The sequence below is a fragment of the Idiotropiscis lumnitzeri genome, chromosome 21 (genome assembly GCF_059441095.1).
Source record: "Idiotropiscis lumnitzeri isolate Australia: NSW breed Sydney's pygmy pipehorse chromosome 21, RoL_Ilum_1.0, whole genome shotgun sequence".
Lineage (NCBI taxonomy): Eukaryota > Metazoa > Chordata > Actinopteri > Syngnathiformes > Syngnathidae > Idiotropiscis > Idiotropiscis lumnitzeri.
Window position 1 is genome coordinate 9,705,885 of NC_142411.1, and position 27,283 is coordinate 9,733,167.

At 39.7% G+C, this 27,283-nt stretch overlaps 3 protein-coding genes across 7 annotated transcripts; 1 reads left to right on the forward strand and 2 right to left on the reverse strand.

Annotated features, from left to right (window-relative positions):
- Positions 1–574: 574 nt before the first annotated feature.
- abracl (ABRA C-terminal like) lies at positions 575–4,265 on the reverse strand. 2 transcript variants are annotated; one of them, XM_088286879.1, is made up of 4 exons: positions 4,131–4,196; positions 3,956–4,046; positions 3,064–3,129; positions 575–2,765 (listed from the first exon to the last, which is right to left on the reverse strand). In XM_088286879.1, the coding sequence occupies exons 3-4, from the start codon at positions 3,122–3,124 to the stop codon at positions 2,581–2,583; spliced, it is 246 nt and encodes an 81-aa protein (XP_088143005.1). In that variant the 5' UTR covers positions 3,125–3,129; positions 3,956–4,046; positions 4,131–4,196; the 3' UTR covers positions 575–2,580. The 2 variants fall into 2 exon arrangements, with proteins under 2 accessions (XP_088143005.1, XP_088143004.1); XM_088286878.1 differs by lacking the exon at positions 3,956–4,046 and having other exon boundaries at positions 4,131–4,265.
- A 584-nt stretch (positions 4,266–4,849) lies between these two features.
- Positions 4,850–18,455, forward strand: reps1 (RALBP1 associated Eps domain containing 1). Of its 3 annotated transcripts, none has more exons than XM_088286671.1 (19): positions 4,850–5,569; positions 7,344–7,467; positions 8,142–8,365; positions 8,485–8,653; positions 9,035–9,165; positions 9,810–9,981; positions 10,071–10,134; positions 11,541–11,695; positions 12,031–12,152; positions 12,472–12,552; positions 13,128–13,215; positions 14,610–14,717; positions 15,026–15,086; positions 15,617–15,815; positions 15,897–16,091; positions 16,374–16,460; positions 16,568–16,722; positions 16,821–16,926; positions 17,502–18,455. In XM_088286671.1, the coding sequence occupies exons 1-19, from the start codon at positions 5,417–5,419 to the stop codon at positions 17,568–17,570; spliced, it is 2,463 nt and encodes an 820-aa protein (XP_088142797.1). In that variant the 5' UTR covers positions 4,850–5,416; the 3' UTR covers positions 17,571–18,455. The 3 variants fall into 3 exon arrangements, with proteins under 3 accessions (XP_088142797.1, XP_088142798.1, XP_088142800.1); XM_088286672.1 differs by having other exon boundaries at positions 8,488–8,653; XM_088286674.1 differs by lacking the exon at positions 12,472–12,552.
- A 1,823-nt stretch (positions 18,456–20,278) lies between these two features.
- clu (clusterin) lies at positions 20,279–26,997 on the reverse strand. 2 transcript variants are annotated; one of them, XM_088285664.1, is made up of 10 exons: positions 26,836–26,997; positions 24,667–24,824; positions 24,410–24,558; positions 24,097–24,267; positions 23,125–23,295; positions 22,499–22,709; positions 22,036–22,176; positions 21,273–21,499; positions 20,998–21,185; positions 20,279–20,533 (listed from the first exon to the last, which is right to left on the reverse strand). In XM_088285664.1, the coding sequence occupies exons 2-10, from the start codon at positions 24,779–24,781 to the stop codon at positions 20,521–20,523; spliced, it is 1,386 nt and encodes a 461-aa protein (XP_088141790.1). In that variant the 5' UTR covers positions 24,782–24,824; positions 26,836–26,997; the 3' UTR covers positions 20,279–20,520. The 2 variants fall into 2 exon arrangements, with proteins under 2 accessions (XP_088141790.1, XP_088141791.1); XM_088285665.1 differs by lacking the exon at positions 20,279–20,533 and having other exon boundaries at positions 20,994–21,185.
- Between the last annotated feature and the right edge of the window lie 286 nt (positions 26,998–27,283).

Below are 27,283 nucleotides of genomic sequence, written 5' to 3' on the forward strand. Positions count from 1 at the left end.
AACATTAAAGAATGAATAAAAGTCATTAATAAATGTTTCATTTATTAATTAAATGTGGAATTAAATAAATTCAATGTGTCATTAATTAAATTAACAATAATTTATGTGTATATATATATATACATATATATACATATGTATATATACATATATATATGTACATGTACACGTGCGCACACACACGCGCACGCAAACACGGTGCCTCGTTGCAGTGTTTAATTTATTTTATCTCACAAACTAAATAAACTAAACTAAGTAAGACTTGAGTTGCGATAATGCTGAATCTCATCGTTTTTGTTGTTTTACTTTTTACATGAGGGATTTTGACATGCACATGAATCTTGGTTTAAAAACGTTTGTGTTATGCAACAAAATATATATATATATATATATATATATATATATATATATATATATATATATATATATATATATACACCTATGTAACCAAAGTGAATATAAATCAATTTAGAAAGCAAGTAGATTTAAATATCTATTTCCTATTGGCTGCATTACGGAGTCAATCCCAGCTGACTTTGGGAGAGAGTCAAGGTACATCCTTGGCAAAGCAGAGTGACGTGAACATTTTTCATTTATTGGAATGTTAACATGGGTTATTGGCAATACAAGACAGTAATACTAACACTATGCAGGAGTTGTGTATCAATTCAAAAACATTGATCATTGTATAAACAGCTTGAGGTATTGATGCTGTTCTGGCAAGCACTCTATCTCTTCTTGCTACTGTATGTTCACATGTCATTTACATTTTAGTTGACCAGTGTGTCTAGACCTGATCAAATCTTAATTACCTGGGTTTCCTTTTTTCCAGTGCTATTATCAAGGTGATAGCCAATGTGTTTTACAATACCATTCATTTAGTGACATTCTAACTCATTTCACATGACAACATCTGATCTGAATCGGATGCTGTTTGAATACCAATTACAAGGCATGTTGTTAAAAAAAGAAAAAAAAACACACAACCAAACACCTGAAACAATAGATCCACCTGGTTGATATGACAGCAGTAGAAGTTAATGGGACACATTGAACTTGCAGACCAGGCATCTTACTGTTTGCATCTCCCATAATTTTTACAAATGCACACAAGCCTACATTGTGTGATTCAGCACAGATTATAGTGGGTTAGTTTTATACCAGTTGTAATTTATTTATATGAGGCTCATTTTCAGCATCATAAAAAAAGGACTGCACTTATTTTGCCAGATTGATGCCTGATTTACAAGTGTCGTTGTACAGTACAAAAATAACAGTGTAATTAGACAAAAACGAGTTCATTTATCGATCAAGCATATTTGGTTGAGTTCATTTGGTCCTGAGGAAAAAGTACAAACTGATATTTTTTGTTGGCACCCTTTAGTAATTATATGCTTAAAAAGTTGCACTGCAAAAAAATGTCCAATGTAAACACTTCGTCCAATACATGGACAGATTTTTTGGCGGAAGTTTGCTTGGCAAGGAAAACAAAAGGATAGAATGGAATCCACAAAGCAAGGAATATAAAAAGGTAGAAATGCGGTATAGAAATGCACTTGTCTCCAGAGCGTTCTGGTCTTGAATTGCTCGGTGTTAATGCAAAGGTTGAGAGGTAGCATAATGGACTTGAGTAATGCATGGAACCATAATTAGCCAACATATCATTGCTATGTGTTGCGTAATTAATCCAGATATTTTGTTGTTGATATGCACACAGAAAGCTGAATCTAACTTTATGTACCTTTAAAAAAACATGTTCACTAGGAACAATTTGTTAAGTGCAGTTTGCTCTTCTTACTGAAGTATGCATGACATTCAGTAAAAGTTGCTTAAACATTGCTAATTGGAATACATGTCAAGTTGAAATGTTTAGAGTCAGCTCACAGCATGAATTAGCCTGCAACTTCACAGAAAATGTCATACCAGAGGTTTGGTGACTTGTGTTCACAAAGTCACAGTAGTTCTTTAAACGTATTTTTCCCAGTACTGTATATTGATGGAAATCACCCTGAGCATTTTGGTGAAAAAAAAAAAATCTAATAAACTTCAGCGAGAGGAAAGTTGGCAGTCTTGACAGTTAATGAAAAAGAATTTCTTACAACGAAACATGTGAGCAAACAAAACACGAAGCCCAAACCCATTAGTACTGTTCTATTCCATATTTTTAAATCAGACACATTTGTTAGGCCATGTAACTTTTATCAGCCACATACAACTAATCACATTCTGGACTGTGATCTAAAGTATTCTTTCAAGCCAGTGTGCTTTGTTTGAGGAACCACAGGTTATTAAAACTACCTTTATAATTTGTGTCTGTTGATTAGCCCTTAAAACAAAACTGTTCCCCAAAACAGGTTTTGTTTGGTGCAGTGAAATGAAATTAACTCAAATTTAAGTGAATAAAAATTATGCCATCAGAGCGGGCTGTAGGTTCCAACTTGTTTAGTCTTGCAATGAGAATTTAAACAGTGGGCTTTGCGCATACTGAAAGCAAACGCTCATTGATGCAGCAGAAGCTCAATATTTGGTAAAAGACACCAAAACACTTGCAACTGCAGTTGCTGTGAGCAACAGCGAACCTCATTTTTGGAGCAAGATGATATCAACGTTATCGTGGACGCCCTGTAGAAGCAACTCGCCGTCAAAGGTGACAATTTTCTTCTTCTTGGCAGCCCTCAGGGTACCCACCAAAGCCTCAAAGATGTTGGCACAGCGGTCATCGTTGAACAGCACTCCAAACTTTACGCTTGTTTGACCCTCAGCATCTGTGATCAATTTAGAGAATTCATTTCATTTATTTATTTACTTACACAATGACCATTAGATGGAAAAGCTGAACGTCTATACCATAAGATTTAATAATTATAGCCTTAGGCGTATTTCTACAAGAGGTAATGATCAACATGTTTTCAGCACTAGGAGCAGTCAGGCTTACAATCACATGACTGCAAAGTTTTTGGTTGTATTGGACTTGTGGAATGAAGTGGCTTTAAAATTTAACTGGCTAGACAAAAGACAATTAATCCCAAAATGCTACAATGCACAATAAGAGCCTGGACTCACTTTTGCTGCCAAGTCGTTCAATCTCCCCCACCAGTAAGTTTACTTCATGAGTGACATTCATTGTTGCTGTGGAAAGGGAATTGAATCAAGACACAAACATGTTAATGGAATTTTTTCCCCTGTAAACCCAAGACAGATTTTATTCACAATATTTACTTTATTTCAATGCAGTAGTGCCACTTGGATCACAGTAAGTAGCAAATCTTAAACAGTGCTGACAGCCTACAGGGCTAACAATGTGATGGGAGTTTATAATGAAAATTACATACATTTACCATAATCCACCCACACATAAGACTTCTACACTCGCGTTCCTTCAATGTCCCCGCACACAATTCACATGACACTTTTTCTACAACAACTTCACTGACTGCCCACTATGGCGTAAAGAAAAAGTCTACACACCCCTGTTCAAATGCTGGGTATTCGTGATAGAAAAAAATTTGACTTTTTCCACCATTAATGTGACATTACATAACATGTAGAACTAGAGTTGAGTTCGGACAATAAAATTCTAACTCATTAAATGGGAGTCTGCACAAACTTTCCAAGATGTCTTGGTTAGATTTAGTTTGTTGAATTAAATGAAATTCATGACAAATATTCAATTGAATAAAAGGTTTATCATACGAATGCTCCTTAATTTGCATACGATGCATTCAAACACCATCATGTAAGAAGAAGCAGTACAAGGACTACATGCCAACAAGCTACAACACGAACAGGGCGGATTGCAGTCAATGCGGAAGTGATGATCGGCGCTACCGGCTAGCCATCACCAAACAAAGACTCTTGATTTTAATAATCATTTCCATTAACGCATTCTCGTTACAACGTAAGCGACGCGGAGTCATCGCTAGACAACGTTTAGAATGACTTTAAAATAGACGACCTTTGATAAGAAGGCGGAAGGCTCAGCAGTTGTAACCGGTGATCTGCTTTCACTCGGAGGGTGGAGTCCTGACTGTTAAAACGGATGTGCGCTGGCCAAAATATTTTAAACAAGTCAACTAATATACACAGGGGTTGCATCGTATTTCTTGCAAACAACCTATTAAATTTCTTACCCGTAATTATGTGACTGACACCTTTTCCACGATGTAGTATCCACCGGCTGCTTGGTATTAATACTACCCTACGTAACGTTTGCGAACGTTGTAAATTGTAATACTTTGGACAACACAAAAGACGTAAAATTCGCAATAAAATAGAAACGACTCGGAATTTATCTTGTGAAAGAAAGTTAAAATATTCCTTGATGTTTTAAAAAAAATGTATATTTTTTTAGTATTTGTTTTCACTTGTTGTAAACAGCCATAAATCTGTCATGGATTGCCAGATTTCCCAAAGTCTACAAACTCATCAGACTCAAACGTCACGGCTCGTGATACATTCACTGCACCGCTGCGTGTGGGATTAAAAATTATTTATATATTTTGTTAGCGTTGCTCAGTTCAGTTTTTTGGGCCATTTTAAGTGTATTTTTTGGTGGTTTTTGGAACTAGAGTGTATTTTGTAGTTCAAAAACTGTCCACGAATATATTCGTTTGTCATAATTTGTAGAGTGACTCTTCTATGCAAAATACCCCCCTTTCTTGTAAATAGTCATGTCACATTGCACTGCATAAGTGACTTTTTGTCAAGCTTAGTGAACATATGGCGTTTGACACTATCCAGACTTTATTTTCTGGTTTTGCGCTGAGCTGCTTTTCACGTGCATTTCAAACAATAAAAGTGAATACCAGTACACGTTTTATTTTGAAGGAGCCATCTCGGAAGTGCTAATTTAACGGGGTCCATTGACAGCGCTAGTAGGAATGGCGGCTATGGTCACTAGAGGAAGGAACCCAAAGAGCCCGAAACTTTACTTCGAACGGGCCCGCTGAGGATTTGAACTCTGACGTAAAAGCACGAACCGCTTTTCTTGTAGCGGACAAAAGACGGCGTCTTTTGACGCGAGATACTTTCGGTCGAACTCACGTGCTTAGCTCGCCGTTACTAGTGCCGCGGAGTTACATTGAAGGTAACCGCTAGCCAGCTGTTGGTTCCCTTGCTTGGCTGGCCCAACAAGTTAACTAAGTGAATAACTGTATTAAAGCATTCGCCGTTGCACGTTAATCGTCTATCGTGAGCAACAACTAGTATTTGGCGACAATAGAGCAAGGGGCGTCGCGGTGTCCCAGCTTGTCATTGCGACTTGAGAACATAATTAGTGCTAATCTTAACGCTAGCTCCAAAGCTAGCTAAGTTGTGATCCTGAAGTGTCGCCCATTTTCGGATCCTGCCCCAGCTAGTGGCTCGGGTTCTAATCGACAGCCCGCTATTCTGCTTTTAAGGTGGCATCTGTAGTACGATGGAAAGTCTAACTTTGAGTGATGTCGAGCAGAAATATTACTCTGATTTGTTCGTTTACTGCGACACGGACAACACTAAAAAAGTGGCTTCTTATGGGAGAGTTCTTGACCTTTTCCGGGCGGCCCAGCTACCTAGCGAAGTTGTCATACAGGTAAGCTAGCGGTGTTTAAATCCTCACTTTTTATGCTTTTTTTCGGCCCACCAATGATATTTTGGATGTAAAATAAACTTGAGCGACTGTCAAGAGCTGAGCTGTCAGTAAAAGCTAAGATTAGCCTTGATAGTTAGCAGCGCTGCGCAGTGCGTGACACACCTTCTTCTGGCTAACGTTAGCCTTTGCTCAGCCGAGCTCCAAACATGCTGTGTGGTGCACACTTAAAACGTTTCATATTGTGATGGAGTGGCACAAATGCATATAATGTCACAAACGGACTCCTAACTACTGCTCCCTATTTCTTCTCTAATTTGATCAAAACTTGTTTCCCCCCTGTCTTCCTTTCTGTACCCATTCTTCCCTCTCCAAAAGCATAATCGTATTTCATTCACCGGTACTTGCAATAAGTTAGAATCCTCGATTGAGACATGTTAAACTTAAAAAAAATATATATATTCTCACAACTTACTCACACCAGGCCCCAATTTATTCTTTCTAAATGACACAGTTCTCCAAATAAGAGGCTAAATGTGCTCGCTATAAACTTACCACTCCCAGCTCAAGTTTACTATAATACTGACAACATAAAACAAAAGAGAATTAAACACTGTATATTGAAAGATGTAAGTGTTAAACCAGACCATATCATTGTGTTGAACAAAAGTCCATTTGCTTAATAACGGAAAATAGAGCCTACAACAATGTTCTCGGGGAAAAACGATTATTCTAACTGCAAAACTTGTTACTCTGTTATAGTGAACTCTGTTATTTGCTGGATATTGTGAGCATGCGCCTCCCACAAATAACAAAAATCTGCGAAAACTTGTGCCAAAGTAGACTATGCGGGCTGTTAGTCACTGAATCGGTCGAGAAGCAAATGATATTTTCTGCACTACTTTTGACGTGCATACTAATTAAGAACACTATTAATGTTAAGCAACCAAACCTAAGTATTGTATGGAGTAACTGGTGAGGCTAAAAATTGTTCAGTAAATTTATTCATCAAATTGATAATTAAACAGAAGATGTCAATTATTGATTTCAAAATTTGGTTATTTTTACAAACTATTCACCAAGCTTCAGTAAATACAAGTGACCAATTCTTTAAAAAAAAAACAAAAAAAAACAGTCAACGTTGAATCAATTACTTGTCAGGATTTATTTCCCCGCAAATGAGAATAAATGAATTTGTAGTCACATCTCACTTGATGATATGCTTGTTAATGCAGTTCATACTCGTGGCTTCTCAGCTCTCAGCAGTGACAGTGTTTGCACTTTGTGACTCAGCAGCCTTTTCAAGGTCAAAGAGGCGAGATGATGCAATAAATGAAGCAGTATTTTTTTCTTTAAAATGCACATTAAGACTTTGCCAAGATGGCGGCACGTTTGGATGCAGCAGCTCACGGCTCTCCCTTCTAGTTCTCTTTATTACTTTTTATTTATGTATGTTCGTTTTTATTAATGCTCTAATCTCGTTGCAAACTGACAATAAAGGACATTCTGATTCTGATCTGATTCTGATTAAACATTGCTGCCGTGTGAGGGACAAAGTGAGTAAAATGACTTTGTACTGTTTGTACAACAAAAAAACTCTTGTCGGCAAAAAAGGGATCCGTCATCTGTGGAAGGAGTCTTCTTTAGAATTTGTATTTCTTGGCTAGAAAATTTTAGTTTGGACTTTGTTTCAGTGGTTTCTTTATTAGGTCCACTTTATTAATACATATGACATCACATCAGTTATGGTCTGCGCTGTTGTCTTGTGTGTGTTCAGATCACAGAGTTGTGCGGAGCTACTCGGCTGGGTCACTTTGGACGGAGCCAGTTCTACATTGCCCTAAAGCTCATTGCCATCGCCCAATCGGGCCTGCCGCTCAGAGTGGAAAGCCTCAACTCAGGTGAGTTCTTACTGGAATTAAGGTAGTTCTGGGATGACGTCTGAACAATTTCCAATGAATCCGCTGTTACATTCATAGCCTTTTTTTTTTGGTATGTGGTAGGAAGCAAGGTAGGATTTTAGGCTGCAACTGACAATTAAATAATCGATTAATGTGAAATTTTGTTGTGATTAATCGATGCATTGGACTAAAAAAATTATTATTTTAATCTTTTTATAAAAAAGAAAAAAAAATCATTGTCTTTTTTTAACGTTTGTACTGAAAATGACAAGAACTGCTTGAAGACGACACTCGGCCTCCATTCATTTATTTATTCCTTTTAATTGTTAACTAGCTGCTTCTTGTTTTGAAGTTTGTTGTGAGCATTTATTCCCTACACATACAAAAAAATAAAAAGTCTCGTCACTCATTCGTCAGGGTTTGTTTGTTTCTAGGTATTATGTTAAACAGACAGGCAGTTAAATTAATCATTCACCTTAACAGTGTGTCTGATTTAAAAAGCTGTATGGAAATGTAAGTAGGCAGTTGCCGGAAATGTTGCAATATGAACATCCTGAAATCATTTCACAATCTAATAAGGTAGCATAGATGCTACTTCCTCACAGCAAATCAATCTTATAGCTCCACTGTGATGGATGTTGGACGTTATTCAGAATTAATTACTGTGTTTGCAGTCAAGGACCTGCCACTGCCCCGTTTTGTGGTGGGGAAGAATGAGGCGGAGGCGAGACATGTGGCGCTTTACCAGGACCCAGACAGTCAGGGGTTGTACCCCGCCTCCGCCGCTGCGTTAATACCAAGAGGCAGAGGTCACCAAAACAAGAAAGTCCCCCCCTCAGCAAGCGCCCATCCTGTCCACGAGTCAGTTCAGCCCACAGCACCTAGCATAGAAACACAGGTTTGTACGTGTGGCAGCCATGTGCCGTATTCCATTGTTTGACTGACAATTTAAACGTCAAAACTTGAAACACATTGCAATTATAGCAAGTGTGGTCTTGACCAATAAATATCTTTTAGCAGGCAGAGCCAACATCCCCTGTGGTGTCCCCTCATCAGTCCCCACCCACCTCCCCACCTTCTTGGAGGAAACACAAACGGCAGCACAGTGGCGGAAACCCAGACAGACAACCGGTTGTGGCGCCGCCGAGCGGAGTCGTGTGGACGCAATTCCGGGAGCAACAAACTGGTACGTCAACCATAATAAGAATCTTTGTGATAAATATAATGTAGAACCGGGCGTCCTCTATTTTTTAAAATTTTTAATTTCTTTCTTACTTTTTTTTTGACATACACCATTTCAAATGACAAAGAGTCCCTGACGCAAGAATATGACACTTATGTGGTTACAGCCGCACTTTTCTGTTTCCTTATGTATTCAAGAATTACATGTTTTTCATACCAATAGTTACTGTGTAGAGGTTTCTGATGCAACTTCCACACACATTTATATTACGACACCACCACAGAAACACACTTGTACACCAAATACAAATATAGGCATTCTTTTCCCTCTGTTTGGAAAATATTGCACGGATTAATTTTGATGATTCCTTTCTACCTGTGTCAGCTCCTGTGGCAGGTGATGGATTGTGGTCATCACACTCGCCCCCTCTTCCAGGTCAGGAAAGTTGGGTCAGTTTCACAGCTGACACGCCGCCAGCAAGCACAATCCCCGGAGCACACCCCTCATCCGTACAGGTTGGAAGACATTTTGCTGGGGTTGGGATTGTATAGTCTTGACTAGACTATCATAATTCTCACGTAAAGCAAATTATTACTGACATTAAAGCAACTTTTTTGGTTGGCTCAGGCATGTGTGGTTTTCTAAATTATTTCACATTAAAAAGTAGATAATGTGGAAAATAAGGCTTAGTTTTTGCAATGTGACTGCTTCAGTTTTAGACATTTTCAGTTAATTTCTACTGGATGGTTACACTGTAACTTCATGTTTTGTGACATCTGATCAAATTCTGAACCCATTATCTTTGCTTTTCAGTCAACAGTGAGACTCGTTTAATTTGCACGTGTCGCTAATCTTCCTTCATCCTTTGGCAAGCTTTGGCCAAAGTTTAATTAAATGCTGTATTTAATTTAGTGTTGTAGCGAAGGCCACTTTTCTCCTTTAAAAAATCAACCGTTGTTTGGCATGTAGACATTTCCTTACTTCCAAATTTAGTGTCTATAAGGATTTCTTTATTCCAATAATTAAGTCCGACTCATCTTCACTTTTGAAGGCCCAAAAAGAAGTTCAGTGGCTTTATTTCATGTGTGATTTAATTTCCAAAACACAAAAAACGTGTCCATCTGAGTAAATACTGTCTGTCACATGATGCCTTCCCTAGGAAAGCACAACGATACGAACAACGGCGGCCCCAGCAGCAGCAGTAACTACCAATGAGATTCAGCGACAGTCCAGTGGCTACGATGATCCCTGGAAAATCACAGACGAACAGAGACAGTATTATATCAACCAGTTCAAAACTATTCAACCTGACCTTACTGGTTTCATACCAGGTATCAAAATAGAACATGCACCCAATTTTCAGTCAGAATGTGCTTACAGAGTCATTTCTTATCTCTTTCTGTCTCTTTCTGTGTCACAGGTTCGGCAGCAAAAGAGTTTTTCACCAAGTCCAAATTGCCCATTTTAGAGTTGTCACATATTTGGTGAGTTGGCGCCTTTTCATTGCAAGTTGGCCAGCATACATTCTGAGAAGTGTGTGCTGTATATTCCTGACTGAGCATTATGGGTTTATTTTGTCCACATTTCATCTACACACCTGGCATGACATGAGTAAGCCGTTCACTGTGGCTCCAAGTTAACTCACAAAATACTTGCAGTTAGGGCTGTGACGATAATTCGATACCGATCTGAATCGCGATAGTTGGGTGATTGATATGAATAGAAAATGGTATAGATAAATTATCGACCCCCCCCCCAAAAAAAAAACAAAATAACGGAGCAGATTCGACCAATCACGGCCCAACTCGTCACTAACTCCCTCCCGTTTAGGAAATTCAACCCGAGGTTTACGCATGCGCCGCTGAGCTAGCGTGAAAACAAACAAACAAAAAAAAGGTCGACTTACCGGCCGACTTGAGGAAACGGCCCGTAGCTCCCTCACACAAGAGCGCCGGAGAAGCGAGGCCGGTGTACTTGGTATTTAGGCCGATGACAAGCACCCTCCCCGGACACGTATCACAAGGGAGGCCGGCGTGCGTTTGACTTTTTTTTTTTAGTTCATTTTGAAGGTTAGTTGTTACATTTTAAAATAAAACAAATCAGAATTCAGCGCCTTTCCCTTTTTTATTTTCAATAGTAAATAAATAAATAAATAATAATAATAATAATAATTCAATATATATCGATATCGACCGATATGACATACTTGCGTCACAATATAATTTTTAGCCATATCGCCCAGCCCTACTTGCAGTGCAGTTTGTAAGTCAGTCGTGATGACCAAATATGACTGATCCATTCCATTCCATTTTGTTTTGGCATTGATAGTACAAATCCAGTCACTCTACATTCTGTGTAACCTTCACTTCTGCAAAACAAGAATTGTGGAATGAAAGCAAAATTTCCTCAAAGCTTGTTTTCTTGTAAAGAACAGATTCCTTTTGCCAGTGTTGCCCCTTTCACAAACGGGTCACTTTCATTTTTCTTGGTGCAATTTATTATGCCGCCTGCATTTGCTTAATTGAAATATACGACACAATACGGCTTAAATATCCAAATTAAATTGAGGCAAATTAAGCCCATGCATATTGCTTGGTGGAATTGTGGCTCCATTATCTGATATGCACTCATGTGGTTTCCCCGACTCTTAAGACGACCAAATTGTCATTTTTGCGTCAATGTTGTACATCTCTGTACAACTAAAAAGAAGTCTATTAACATTACTGGTGAACTTTATGAACACCCCTGTTTGTCAAACTGGTTTACTAATGAAATCCTTGACGAGTTGGCAAAAGAGCCCAACGCAATGTACCAAGAACTTGAATCTTTTTACTTGGATGGTTGTGTTTTGGTTGGCAAGAATTAACCACAGGTATTTGTGTGTCTTAAGGGAGCTTTCGGACTTTGACAAAGATGGCGCACTAACCCTGGATGAATTCTGCGCTGCATTTCACCTGGTAGTAGCCAGGAAGAATGGCTACGACCTCCCCGAGAAGCTGCCCGAGAGCTTAATGCCAAAGCTGATTGACCTAGATGACTCAGCAGGTCCACACCGTTTTGTTTGTTCCCCTATATCGTCCCTTGACCTTGGTCCAAGGTCCTTGGACCTCACAAAAAAAATTGTGCTCTCATTCACTAGCATTCACATTTTCTCTATACTCAACGTCAAAAATGTTTTATCCGTATCTTTTTGCCAGACTGGATGATATATTTAGGCCTTTATTTGCTTTTTCACATTGGCCCAATTCATTTAATCTAAATTGTCCTTGTGTGAAACCTGATGTCATCTTGACCGGCTAAGATATTAAAATAAATGTTACTTTTTGCATTTTATCAACTATTATGCCTGTCTATCATTTTAATGGAACATGTGTACGCAGAAGTCCCAGAGCCAACAGCTGATGTCGTGTTCTCGGCATCCCCTGCTGAGGTGACGCCCAACAAGTCTCCCTCCATGCCTTCGCTCAACCAGGCTTGGCCAGAAATGAACCAGAGCAATGAGGTTCCGTAACACTCACATAAAACACGTACATTAAATTCTCAAATTTGTATTGATAAGTTTCGTTTTAACCATCGTAGTTGGCACTGATTGTCATTTGTTGATCAAATATGATCTCTGATGATTAATCACATCCTGATTTAGTTCTCGGGCTGTGGCTAGATCACTAGCTGATTTTGTTTCCCTGCCTGCTGACAATCTCACTTCATCTCTGGTTGACTGCCGACGCAGCGATGCTTCAGACTGATGATATGAATGCGTGATGTCACCGCACTGGCTGACTTGTTTTTCGTCTTCTCACTGTCCGTCTGTCTCCTTGCAGCAATGGGAGACGTTTAGCGAGCGCTCCTCCAGCTCACAAACTCTGACCCAATTTGACTCTAACATTGCACCAGCTGACCCTGTAAGTCGATCACTTAGCATGCATGGTTTCACTATTAATGGACAGACATTAACCCATCCTGAAATTATCTGAATTGTCTTCTCTGTCTCTCTGGCTATGTCACTGTGCTTTGGCATGAGGTTCTTTTTAATTTGTGCGTCTTCTTTTGGTACTGTGATATCCACCACAGATTGTTTGCATATATTGGAATTATAGATGTGCTTTAAAGACCATCTTATGCGGTGAAAAATGTACTATTGTACAATTGTGTGTTTGATGTGCTCGGTCAGGTAAAAAAGAAAGGGGGGGGGCAAAGTTGAGCACATACTTACTTTTTTTTTTAGATCAGCAGCAACTGGACACATATTTTCATGATTTTTGTCATTAGAATATATTAGTCAGAGGATATTTTCTTCAAGTGCTGCAATGTGGGCGGGGGGTCTGGATTTACATAAAATGCCTAATCAATATTGCATAAATCGGATAACAAAGACACAAAAAAAACTAATTTCCTGGAGCATTTTTGTTGTTGATAAGTTGACAAGTGCAGCTCTTACTTCTGTCATATATGTGTCTCTCTCTTCTCTGCCCAACAGGACACGGCCATCGTCCACCCCGTTCCTATCCGTATGACCCCCAGTAAGATCCACATGCAAGAGATGGAGCTGAAGAGGACTGGCAGTGGTGAGAACCTCATGGCTAAATGACCTCATAATTCATCTTACATTAGATGTCTTTAGAGTGGCTGTTTCTTTTCATTCGTGCAACATTTGCCATCGGTAGCCATATCAGTTTAACTGATGGGAAGATCTGATTGTGTCATCACTGTCCAGTTTTGATTGTGTTGTTGCAGGCAGGCACAGTGGATTTGTAGAACTTGTGCTATGAAATGAGTGCGTGTTACTAAAGACCTCAGAAGTTACGTCTTAAAAGTTTTCGGGCTGCCACAAACGATTATTTTGGTAGTCGATTAATCACCAACAGTAATCACGATTAGTCTACTAATCAGATTATACGTAAATTGTGGCATTTCGCACCAGCAAGCAGCTGCTCTTATACAACCATAATTAGTTTACTAGTTGATTCTTTATGTATGTACACATGAATGAGATGATGCAGCATTCAACATCAGTTAAGCTTTGCATCTTGTACCTGCATTTCTGAGATGCTCATAAATGATGGTCCATCTTAAATTGACGGCAATATTGTGGCCTTAAAAGTTTTGGCTGCAATTGTTTAGTGCATTTTATAATGAAACCAAAACTATACACTTTGCAGAGTTGCACAAATACTATAAATACAAAAAGAAATGCTTTGCATGCATTTTTAAGTGTAGAAGGTAGTGAAATCTGAGGAGTAAAATAGGAAAATGCACTGTGCTAAAGAAAAAAAAAAACATTCGCGAGAGAGAGTTATATATTTCTTTTGTCAAACAAGGCATACACAAAGTGTTTTGGTTTCTTAAAAAACATGAGTTTCCTGACTAACGCTTAATCCATATTGGACGCTACAATATGTTAGCGCAACATAAAGGACATCGTATCCGTGTACATCAAACACACCTGTATGTGCTGACTGCAGTTAGCTTGCAGACACGACTGAACGTGTCAGCAATTAAAAAAAAAAACGTGCTTCCTTCCTCTATGATCGCGCATCCCCTTCGTGCTGCCATGAAAGGTTTGCATCCTGTTTATTTGCCGGTGAAATGTGCCATAACTTAAGCACCCTGTTGCTTCCACCTGCTAGCCATGAGAGCCCGCCTCATTACCCACAATGCTTCACAGGATCACCTGGATCACGCGAACTACACACATGCGCTCTACGCGGCATACAGCCAGCGGCGAAAAAGGAAGAGACGAGGCTGTTTCAAGAGAAAAGCAATGCGCCAAATAAATAAATAAGATATAAATATATAAATAAAGGACTCGTCGACTACTTAAATTAAATGTCGACGATTTGGATCGTCGACGTCGTCGTGTTTAGTCAATCAATCTTGGCAGCCCTAGAAAGCAGTGCCTTGTATGGTTGCTATAAACTAAATTTTGTTTGACTCCACTCTTTATTTCCACATCTTTTAGATCACAACCATCCGACCAGTCCACTCTTGGCCAAACCACCAGAAGTGTCTGAAGAAGTGAAACTACCGGTAGCTGCCACCATGAAGTTTGTTCCAGCAAATGCTGTCGGTCAGTACTTAGCTGGCAGGGTTAGTTTGACGTTGTATGATAGAATCTATTTCATTCAACAAAAAAACTATTAAATGTGGCATGTTCAGAACTGATAAATTTGACACTTCATAATTTCACAAGTGTTTTATTTTGGGATTGTGTGATTGGGATTTGGATTCTTTCCCAACAACAACAACAACAAAAAATAATAATCGAAAATGCTTAACATGTCTTCACTCAAAATAAGCAATTTCTGCAGCCTGGACACTCAGAGTATTTGTCTTTATCGCTGACCATGTAACTTTTCTTTTTTGGACACCATTCAGGTGATGGTTACAGCAGTTCTGACTCCTTCACCTCTGACCAGGAGCCGGTCGCAAGGCAAAGGTGACTTATTACTCGAGGGTTTATCGACATCTCAGTGATGTATTGAATACATTATTTTAGGCACTAGTAAAGTCCTAATTATTTTCTTTTATTATTTTCTTTTTATTGAAGAGCAACATTTCCATTCCACAAATCATCAGACTAAGTGAGAAAAAAAACTAAAGTGTTACTAGTAACTAAAAACAAAAAGGAAAAAATAATAATGAAATAAAATGAAAATTATTGGTAGCATATCGGACCACTTATTAACAAGACGTAAAACAAAGTACTACCGACCTTTGTTGCGTCAGCTGAAGTCAGATCGTTTTCCCATATTCTATCCACTTGTGCCCTATCCAATAGAATTTATCCAGTTCGACCCATAATATAATAACATAATTAAAGCAAATATTTGTATGAAATGTACTTGTTATTCTACATAAAACAATCAGTGGAACCTCACTGTAAACCGAGGACCCCATATATTTCTTCATTTCTTGATTCGGGAGTTGACGTCGGCATTGTGTGAGTGCTCTTGTTTCTGCTTCCAGGTCTCAGTCGGGTGCATCTCCAGAAGCTCTAAAAGTTGTAGCGCCGCCTCCCCCTCCACCCCGGCCTCACCCGTCACACTCACGCTCCTCATCGTTGGACATGAACCGCAACTTTGCCGCGGCCTCAGCCACAGGACAGCCGCAGCCCGCCGCCATAGCTTTCGCGCCCGCAGTGCCTCCTCGACCGCTTCCTACTCAGGTGAGACGGAAAGCAACATTTGCGCTCTACTTACTCACCCAGAAGCACCGACTCAACCCGTGGCTTATCTTCTCTCCAAAGTCATCAGTACCGCACACGGGACAGCGCGCCGAGGCAGAGGGTACGACTGGAGTGGGAGCTACGCTCACCGCCACGCCCCCGCAGCAGATCCCACAGCAACCCAATTTCGCAGACTTCAGTCATTTTCAAGCCTTTGCTGCATCTGAGCAACCCTCGAGCTTGCCGGAGGTCGACAAGAATAGCGATCCTGCGCAGGTGTGTTTGTGTGTGCCGTCTCTCCATGCTCTTAGTTTAGTTTATTTATACAGCACATTTAACCAGATCACACTAAATCTATGTGCTGTACATATTTTTTAAATGAAAAACGTATTAGAACAAATTAATTTAAAAACAAAACTCAAAATTAAAATTCCAAAACTATAATAACCCCGGCAGGCACTCCAGAAACAGTTAACATCCAATTAAAAAGTCATGCTGCCCGCTAACATGCCTACTTTGCATTACTGATAAGTCATACTTGTTTGTTGGTTACTGCAGGGGGACAAATCATCGGAAGGAGCCCCCTTGAGAACAGTCAAGAGTGACGGCCAGGCGGATGAAAGAACAACCATCACTGTTAATTCTGTAAGTCACTGCCATCTTATTTTTTATTGTCAGGAAAGCAATGTCAATCTAATTAAAGATACCCACATTATTTTTTTTAATTAATTTTTTTTGTGTGATCCTTCCAGACCAAGGGTTCATCTGGCCCTTTAGCTCCTCCTCCCAAGCCAGTTCGTCGCCGATTGAAGTCTGAGGATGAGTTGCGGCCTGAGGACGAGCAGCACGGACCACAAAAGTCGAACGTCATAGCTGCTGCTCTGGCTACTCAGCCCTCAATCCCCAGGTTGGGAATGTTTCCCTCAAGTATGTTAGTGGTGAACAACATCTTGGTCGCCAGTTGTATAAAGAGTGTGTATTCGTGTATGTGTGTCATGTTGACAGGTCAGTAGGTAAGGACAAAAAGGCAATACAGGCATCAATCAGAAGAAACAAGGAAACAAACACAGTGTTGGCAAGACTAAATAGTGAACTGCAGCAACAGCTGAAGGTACAGCACACACACAGCAGTGTAATGTGTAAAACTAAATGTGTAACTTGTGAAGGTTTAAGTCACGCAGGGCCTCAACCTAGGCCAGTAATTCCAAACCACAGCAAAGCACATTAGTGTTTATTGTGAGGTTACAATTTCACAAAAGTATATCCTTATGTGTTGCTGTTGTGTTGAAATAGTCATCACAAAATGCTATTAGTTAAATGCGTTTTTACATTGCTTGATAGGATTAAGCTACGCAGATTTTTTTCTAGTCAAATCTACAAGTTTTTTTTTTAAGTATGTTATTTGCTTTTAGTAAACGTAACTGAGTGAGGCATTAACCAGCTTTTAAGAATTTTTCTCGATCTGACAAACTGCTGCTTGTGAAGTGACTTTAGTTGAGTTCGTTATCACTTGCAAGTGTTGACTTTGCAAGTCAAGGCAAAAAAATTGGACAAACACGACAGCTAGTGTTTTGAAAAAATTTGTGACAGGCGAATATCGAAACTTCCCTTTAACATGAATGCTTTTTCTCAGAATAATTTGAATGTTTCCCTTTTAAAGTCAAATTCAAGTCTCATTTTTCCCAGGACCTGCTTGAAGAGAGGATATCTTTGGAAGTGCAGCTGGAGCAGCTCAGACCTTTCTCCCATCTTTAATCAACACCGACGAGGTGGTTGTAGTTTCTCCACAGCAAGGCTGCGCCCTTGGTGCGAAGCCACCCCTCCTATCCACCAACCCCCCCTTACTTCCCCCTCCCTCCCATCCGCATTGTGCACCTTGTTTAAGCCCACACTTGCTTATCAGGTGCACAGCGGAGCGAGCCAGGAGCACAGTGTGGCCGTGAGAGCGCGAGAAAACGACGTTCAAGGTGGCACTTTTCAATTTTCTCAGAAGAGGAATGAATCCACGGCCGACAGCTTAGTGGGGGAAGCAGTGTTGGACATTTGGCTGCAGCTATGAGTTCTGTCTGAAGCGATAACTGCTGGTGAATGAATGCGTGTGCGAATGTCTGTTTTTGTTAAGCGTCTGGACGGTATTGTCGACACACCAATCAACAGTTGAAAAAGGTCTTTCGCCAAATCTTTTAAGGGAGCTCCCCATTCAACTCCTTTAAATGACTAACTCGTCACTTTTTTCAAACAAACTTTGATCACAATCGGTTGAAAATCACAAATGTTACCTGCTTTAACCACTAAAGAGCCATTGCAAATCGAACATTTCCTGACTTGGCGTGGCCTCAGGCAAAAGAGCGTTATTGCGCATTTATTTGAATGGATTATGCCAAATGACTGAACTATCACTGCTGTGTCTGTTTTTCATCTTTTTTCCCCCATCCTATCGGGATCCTGATTAATTTTTTTAAAGCTCCTTTTGATCGCAGCTTTATGTTCCAGTCTCGATTAACGTAAAGGGAGCGTTTAAGTGAATTCCAGCATGAAGGACTTGGGATGAGAAGTTTTCCTATTATTGCCATTTTGGCACTGGTCAAGAGTTGATATTTCCAATCTTCTGCCGGATGACGTCGGCACTATGCAAGTTTGGGGGGGGGGGGGCGATACATCGCCACAGCTGTTTGATGCGTATAAATAGTAGCAACTGTGTCTTTGTTTCTCGAATCTTCCAGAGCACAATCTACTGTAAATGCTCCAAGAGGGAAGCAGTTCCACATCAGTGTTTTGCACTTTCAGCCTAAATCTGTATTAGAAAAAAAAATTACAAGACTAGAGACCAGTTACCACAACCTGAATTATTCAACTGCACTTTGAACCTCCGTCTGTATGGCTTCCTTTTTTTGCCGTTCTTTTAAACTGCGTGTCTCTCAGAAGTATTGTACGGGAAAAAAAAAAAGGACATCACCCAAACCACTCAAGTAGTCGCCTGAAAAAAGTAAGGTTCGTGCCATCCCAAAATAGCCTCTTGTTTGGTTGATTCATCATTTTTATTGTTGCTGTGTCTAAGGCCTTACTCTTAACTCCCCCTGCCTGGAGTTCAGGTTTCCATGGCGACTGACTGACCACCTTGTTGCAACAAGGCTCGCCTTCTTTTTGCATTTTTTTTTTTTTTTTTTTTTAGTCTGTATGTTTGTATGTATGTGCTTGTGTGTTAGTGTTGCCACACCTGGAGCTAATACCATTTAATAACCCTATTTAAAAACCATCATGGGATGGATTAGCGCTTGCCAGACGAATAGCACTCGTCATCCTGAATGGCAATCCAGGCCGAAGTTGGAAACAAAAAATGTTTGGTGGGATTTTGAATGCTGTTTGCTTCACGATGTGTTTTGTACATTGTCTATGACACACCCTTTTTGGACTTGTGTACATTTGCATTAATTGCTGACTAACAGCGAAATAATATTCTATTTAATTCCTTCTCTCTTTGGCTGTGGGATCCTAGATGTTTAAACTGCATGGATGTACTGTATCTCTGCAGAGTCGACTAGCAGCTGTGTGATTTTTACGCAAAAATAAAAACGGCACAATATTTTAAAACCTGCTCGGCTATCTTGACTGTGTGGCCTCGTGCTTGCTTAAATTTTGGGGTACATTGTGAATTTGAGTCACCTTCCCAATTGTATTATTTCACAATGTGTTTTATAAATCAGCTGTTGGAAGAGGCAATGGCAAAGAAATAGGAAATGACTGCAAATCAAAGATAAAGCGCAGTTTTACTCAGATAGCTTGCGAATTTGGTAATATGCAAACACTGAGGGTGTCGGAGCTTCCAAGCAGGTGCAAAAAAGCGTATGTGCGTGTGTATATATTATAGTTTTTAGAGGAAGTTTTTTTTTTTTTTTGGGGGGGGGGGGGGGTTATTGTTTTACTTTAAGTATTAGTTTTCATTTTTCAAATGTATGGAATATTTGTTGGGTACAATATATGTACGGCGCAGGTCAAAAAATTCTTCAATTCTCAAACAACAGACCCTCCTGTAACTCATGTATGAGAAATGACAAAAATGAAACTATTTTTGCTATAATAGATATTGTAAACATAAAATGTAGTTCCAGTCATTGATAAAAAAGTCCCCCCCGCCCCCCGTTTTAGTTATTTTGTTGGTTTTTCAAACTATATTAATTTAGACCCGCACGCACGCGCGACCCACAAGAGTTGTCTAGCGAGACAACAAATAAAACCGCTTTAAAAGGTTTCTCTATGCATTGCTTTTGTGCTAAGATCTTGCTTAGGCGGGGCCACAACTGGACTGATGATTCAATAATGAACAAAGTCATACCATGAGTAAGCGTGAAGAACGTTGCAAACAAGCGTACTCTAATAATTGCTTTGAAATCATTAACACAAGTCTTTGTTGTGCTAAAGGATCAGTTTATTCTGCAAGTGTTGAGCGGTTATGAGAACAAACAGTAAGATTAACTCTTTAAAGTTAGGCAGGTTTATGTTTTTTTGTTAAAAACAAGCACAGAAAGGGCCTTTCTAGAGACTATCATCTACTAAATATGTTCTCTTCCAGCAGGGCAAGGAGATGTAAATACACCTTACGAGGGTTAAACTGTCGCTTAGCAGAAGCAGGACTTGTGAGGAGTTGTTGCGGAACCAGTGAGTCGCTGTTGGGTGCTTTGGATCAAGCAGAATGTGCACAAAGCCTCTATTTGGCAATGCTGAAAAAAAAAACAACAAAAAGATGCTTAGAATTGGAAGGAGTGCGGTATCTTCTCATTCATACTTTAGAACGGGAAAACTATTAAGGCAGCTGGCCGTGTCTAATATTTTCAGTCTTATATCTGAGATACTCACAATATTAACTGTGCTGACATTTTTTATTTCTTTTTTTTTTAATATATCTGTGTGGCCCGGTACCATAAATGAGACACCTCTCACCCTGGTATAAGGGATGATATCTGTGGCTAGCAATCTTAGATGTTCACTGTTTTTTTTTTCAAGCTCTCTTTCAGTCCAACAGAAAAAAAAAAATATCTCCCAAAAATGCCTGGGTGTTATTTTTGGGGATTTGTTTTCTGGAATGGATTAACCACAGAAACTTGAGGTTCCACTGTCCATCTAATATTTAAAACTTCCAACCATATTTGTCTGAATGCTTTTCCAGCAAAAGCAGGCCACTCACACAGTGATATCCTTGTAGCGGTCCAACGCCTCCTGAGCCACCACCTCAGGGAACTTGGGATCATTCCAGGGGATGTCGCCCGGGACGTTCAAGTCCATGGGAGGCGATTTGAAGAGTTTGACGGACACCTTGGTGTCTGGCTGCTCTGCGTCCTCACCGGGCCTCTCCACTGGATCCCTGGTGACCACCTGCAATAACAACAACAAAAAATCAACAGACTATTTCTACTAACAGAGATAAAATAATGAAGTAGAAATAAGGCAATGTGTATGCACCGTCTCTACTTTGAAGAAGTCATCCTTGGATTTGGTGTTGTTCGCCAGAGAAGACACCCATCCAAACTGCTTGTTGAACAGGTCCATGACGGCGGACGTGTTGAACATGTGCTCCTCGAAGTGCTTTAGGAGAGCGTTGTAGTGCTGAGTGAAGCGCTCGGCTATGGCCAGAGCCCTCTCCAGTTCCTGCTTCAGGGGACCTTCCAGAGGTTTCTTTCCGGAACAATCTGTGAAGGACTCCAGTCATTATGGCACGCTACAAAAATCTGTGCGAGTTATCAGTATTTTTAAAGCACTACTTTGTATTCAATGTAAAATACCACAGATCTGTACTTAGTTAAAATGTATCCGTTACTTCCGTCAACGACATGTTTTGTGGATTTGTTTTTTAGCCATTAAAACAGATTTAAAAATATCTGCAAAATAATCACATAATTTTTCTCTCTTCTGTAAAGTTAAACAAATACTTAAGGAGACAGTATTGTAAAACAGTCAAATGTTCTACTGGCAATTCATTTATTGTCGTAACGTTAAGGGACCAAATATGAACTCATTTTATTCTCGTGTATTTTTGAGCCACACGTGTAGAGCGATTACAAATGCTGACGTCTTTTTTTTTTTTAAGTGCGATTTTTTTGTTATAAATGTATCACACAATCGTTAGATTCATGATTAACTCTTGTCTTAGCTAATATTAGCGCACGTTACATCCTTTATCAGGCTAATTTGTCATCAGGGTTGTGACAGTCAAGAACGGACTTACCGACATGTTCAATCTCTTTGCATTTCTGACACTCGTCGCGGAATTTGAGGCAGCCGGCTGAGTTGCGGCGAATCTCCCTACAGGTCATGCTGCCGTCTCCGTAAGGTTTGGTGATGACCACATCTTCGTTCACGCTGCCGTCTGTGAGCACACGCAGACACAGAACATCATTTTCAGTTTTCTTAATGCTTAAATACACATTCAACAGCCACATCAAGAAATCGTGAAAGGATTTTTATAGAAATTTCAATTCTGTTTGTCAAATTAGTTTGATTGTGGCAGAATGTGATTTAATTCCTAAATGTTACCCCAGTTTTCCTTTTGATTCTTACACACTCTTAATAATTCTCCTATTTCCATTCATCCCCACAGAAAGTTTCCGATTGCCCAGCTAATCCCCACATGCAAAGTTTCCACCAATGTAGCGCTTTCCAACCCTGGGTGTCATTGTTTGAGAGCGCACCTTCATTAGTGGGGGCGTCTGTGTCAAAGTCCAGCATTGAACCAAAGGAGTCGAAGGGGTTCTTCCTCCCGATGCCCATCATGTTGGAGAACAAACCCTGGAAACTGGGGAAGGGCTCGTGGAAGAGCGAGTGAATGCTTCGACGCCAGCGAGATGGGAAGAAATTGGGCAGGGAGAATACCGGCGGGTTGTAGTGCACGTGGTCAGCCACCTGAAAAGCATTCCCAATACCAAAAGATTCCAACTTAATATCTAAGTTTGTTTTTTTCAAGCTATATATATAAAAAGCTTGAGGTCCACATACAGCTCCTTACTTAAAAAAAAAACATCAACAACAACAACCATACAATAGATGTATTGCATTAAAGTTGTTTGTTTAGGAATAAAAAGAAGAATGCACTATAATGTTATTATTGACATCATTTATTTATCATGAGAGTTCATAAAATGAACTTCACATTTGCATATTTTACATACGCTTATTTTTTTTCTGCATATTTTACATACACTTAACTTTTATTTTTTAATTCTTATTAAACTCTAATCTGTGAATGATCTGGTCCATCTGTCCACTTTAAAAATCAAAGCACAAACGTGCTTGTGACCCGCGCTCAACCTTCCCTTACCTTCATACTGTCTGAAAATATGCCATCCACTCCGTCAGCCATCTCCGAGTATTTGTCTTCCAACTCTCTGAACTCTTTGTTTTGACGTTGTCCTTCCTGCTCCAGGGTGTCCATCCTCTCCCCGTTGATCCAAATAGAGAAAGGAGATGTGCGGTTCAACAGGTCCTCTAACTATGGAAAAAAAATGAGACTACGTCAGTCGTATGTCATAACACATATGGCGGAATGAACCAGCAGTTTTGAGTTTTGACCGAAAAAAAAAATGACTTCAAACATGCACTAGATACAAATTAGAATGCACACCCGAAAGTGAAATGCATTTATTTATTTAAAAAAAAATAAATAAATAAATAAAACCTAGGTCAAGCGACTGCCCTTTAATTACTGCTACAATTTATTAGCAGTTAACATGTTTACATCTGTAAATAATGGAACATTGTTCTAAAAAATGTGCCGACAAGTCACCTGAAATGGACTGCGTTGGACCTTACAGGTTCCACTGTGCTAAGAAAAAAAATTATAATCTGGATAAAGTTTCATTCATCCAATATTTTATTTAACGTTAGTATATAGTTATTCAACGAACTCATTTGATTTAAAATAATATGACGTCACGATGCGTTATTATGATGCGGACCTCACGATGAAAGAACAAAAAAAACAAAAAAAAACACTTGTTACTGTATGAAATCTCACGATATTGTAAAAAAAATAAACAGCTAATGATGGCAGGCACCATAATCTATTAATTTTATTATTATTATTATTATTATACAGTAGGCTTATAATGACTGATGGGCAAATGAGGGACTTTTTTCCCCACTCTTCTCTCGATGGTGCTTTGGGTTTAAAGATAAACACCATTGCAAGGTAAATGTATTCAATTTCCATTCCATCTTTAAAGCAAGAGTGCCATCTAGAAGAGTTAAACCAAAATGCTTCATTTGACCATCACTACCGGTAGCGTCTCACCTGGCGGCCCACCATTCCAGAACCACTGCTACATGTGCGGGAATAGTACTTGACGCAGGTTTTCTTCAGACATGGCTTACATTCTTCCCACAGGGCCTTCATGGTCTCGTTACAGACCTCCTCCTGCTCTTGTAGCTTGGTCTCAATCTCCTGTGCAGCCAACATGGCTTCCTGCAACGACATGCAACCTGTTAATAGGCCATCCGCCACTGGTTTGAGGGTCAGGGCTCTCATGAGCGACTCGCAATTGTAGAATTTTCTTGAAAAGATGGAAGAGTTACGATTGAGTGGGGTCTATGGTGCATGTCTGTACCTCTTTCTTCTGTTTGGTTTTCTCCAGCTCATCTAAAACCTTCTTGTGGTCTTCTGAAGATTTCTGCATCATATTTTTCATCTCCTTAACTCCAGTGATGGCATTCTCAATCTGTACGTTCAGGTACTTCTCTCCCTCAAGTGAGATATCTGCAGAGAAAAAAACCCAAAACTTGAGCATGGATTTATGTATGCATGTAAGCTAACATATATTTTGGTATCCATCTTTAACTTTAACATCAGGCTAAACAAGCTTACGTTTGAGATTCTCACTGGTGGGAGAGAGTATACAGTTGGCGGAGGCCAGAAAAAGAGCCACCACAGCCAGCGACTTGGACCCCTTGTTCCTCTGCATCATTAACATCATCAACATCCTCTCCGACTCTTACAGGGCCAGCAGGTGATGATGACAATTGCTTGTGATGATAAAAACACAGATTCAATTAGATAAAAAGGTTGTTGTAATGAAGCAATGTAGACACTAGGTGGCGCCACATGCTGCAAACGTGACACGAGAAACTCCATTAATTTAGTCTAGCCTCAACAGTTTTTAATAACAAAAAGTTAATTAACTCACCCCACACACATCAGGCTTTCTTTGTTACTCTAGTCATTGTATTTATTTCCTTTCTCGGTTTTATATTAGTTTTATTCCAAGAACGAGGTCTACAAGGTTAGACACATACTGTCCGAACCTGTCCTGTTTTCCACTCTTGAGACCAACAAGGCCACATTCCCCCGCGGCCTGTTCTGCCAAAACATAGTTTGATAAGGATTATTTTGCTCAACAACTGGGGTGTATAAATCAGACAGTGAAACTAGTTCCTCAAGTAATTATATTTCACCATTCCCGAAATTCCATTACACTGATAATAAGAGGAACAGACTATTCCAGCACTTTAGCCCATAGGCAAGGCAGCCACTTGCAGGGCACATTTGGACAAACTCACACTCACACCAACCTAGAGTCTTAGGCTAAGCGTTCCTAAAAATTATTAGTCAGTATGTTACAATAAGTCAAAATGTGAATAGATTTCTACATAAAGATGGTGGTTGTCTTGCTGGTGCCCCCCTACTCGGACGTTTTGCCCAATCATGAAAAAGAGTGCATGTGGAGTGAATGAATGTAACCATATCACCAGGACATCGTGTGCTCACACACTGACCTTAGATCAGTGTTTAGTGTGACTTTCACCAAGTATGACTTTCGGTTGGACGTTGCATAACATGAGCGGCAAGCTCCTTCTCTGTTTACCCATTTCTGATGACGTCCGATTGGGCTGCGCTGCTGACCCTTTATTCTACTTATTCAAACACACTCCGGTGACATTTCATTGCAGGACAGCCTGAAGTTGACACAGTCACTATAGTCCAATGGTGTATTCATTAGAAAACTAGTGTTTGCTTTGAATGACAGTTAATTCGATGAACTACAATGCAACGATATAGAAAGAGAACCAGACTCTCTGTTAAATAATAGCCCAATTTGAAAAAAAAAAAAAAAAACGTTTTTATGACTATTACTACTATCATATAACCTGAAAACCAAATGGATCTCATGTAGCATATAGTGCATGCGTCTCTTGTTCCCATGGAAACAATCAGATGACAGCAAAATACTGACATCATCCAGGGCCAGTAAGACCGTAATTTATTTTTACCTCTGTTGTGAGCTGCACAATGATGTTTGTCTCCTATTCACAATTAAATCAGACGCTACATCACTGTGTGCATAGAAGGATTGCTTCCTCTTAGGCACTAATGAGGTAAAATCAACCAGGCTGGGTGAGCCGAGAGGTGCAAAGAGGGGGCGCAAAGCCAACAAAAGCAGTCAAAGTGTGGGAGAGTTAAACAGAGACGGTTGACAAAGAGAATGAGGGGGATGATTCACAATTCTGAGGTTGAGCCCTGGGATTTAAAATAAAGGCTGCACGCAGTAACGCTGGTTACACAACTCACAGAATGCAAATCCAGATAAAGGCCAGAAAGTTCAATCAGCTTTGTAAAGTGAGCCAAAACTCAATTTATTGTATTTATGCATTTTGCAATTTTGTCTTGTCCTATGCATTCTGTATTTCATTTGTATCTGACTTCATGTACTTTAATCCACTTGTTCTGATCCGGAGATGGAGGTCACTCCCATGAGTAAGCAAAACAAACCAGTCATCTGTTTAACCATGTGGTCCAGAATTCTGCATCAAAGTACATCCCACTAACTAATCACCATTTAAAACTAACCCTTGCATAAAACATTCAAGTCATAATGTACTATTTACATTTTTTTTTAGCAAATATTACATTACACCAGTTGTGTGATCTTCCAAATAATCATATTGACGCTCATAATAATGTGCAAAGAGACCAAGTGTTTACTTTGCAAGCATGTGTTGCTGCAAGTTGCCCAAAATATAGGCAGATGCTACTCACCTTTAAGAATGTCTTCAGGGTCCAGGACGTCTGAAGCTGCTATGCATCGTTGGTGCTCTTATTTATACAGCAGGGGATAAAACTGGGATATGCGGACACGTGACTCATCAGAACTGTATTATACTGCCACCCTCAATGCTGGAAAAGGTTTCCTGTGATTCCCTTCAAAATAAAAGTACAGTCGCGTTATGTTGTTTGGTTGCCAATAATAGAGGAATCACAATGGACAGATGAGCGAGGTCATTCGTAGACGACATTTGCATTTACAACATGTAAAACCCCTATAAACTAATTAATATACAACTTAACTTATTTGAGGAAAAAACATGAATTAATGCCACAAATAGGCTATCACATGAATTAGCAACTACGTAAGTGGTTGATGGCCTTATTAAAGAACAGAGTCGGCAGTGTATGTGTTTAATCTAATAGAAGAATATGTAAATCA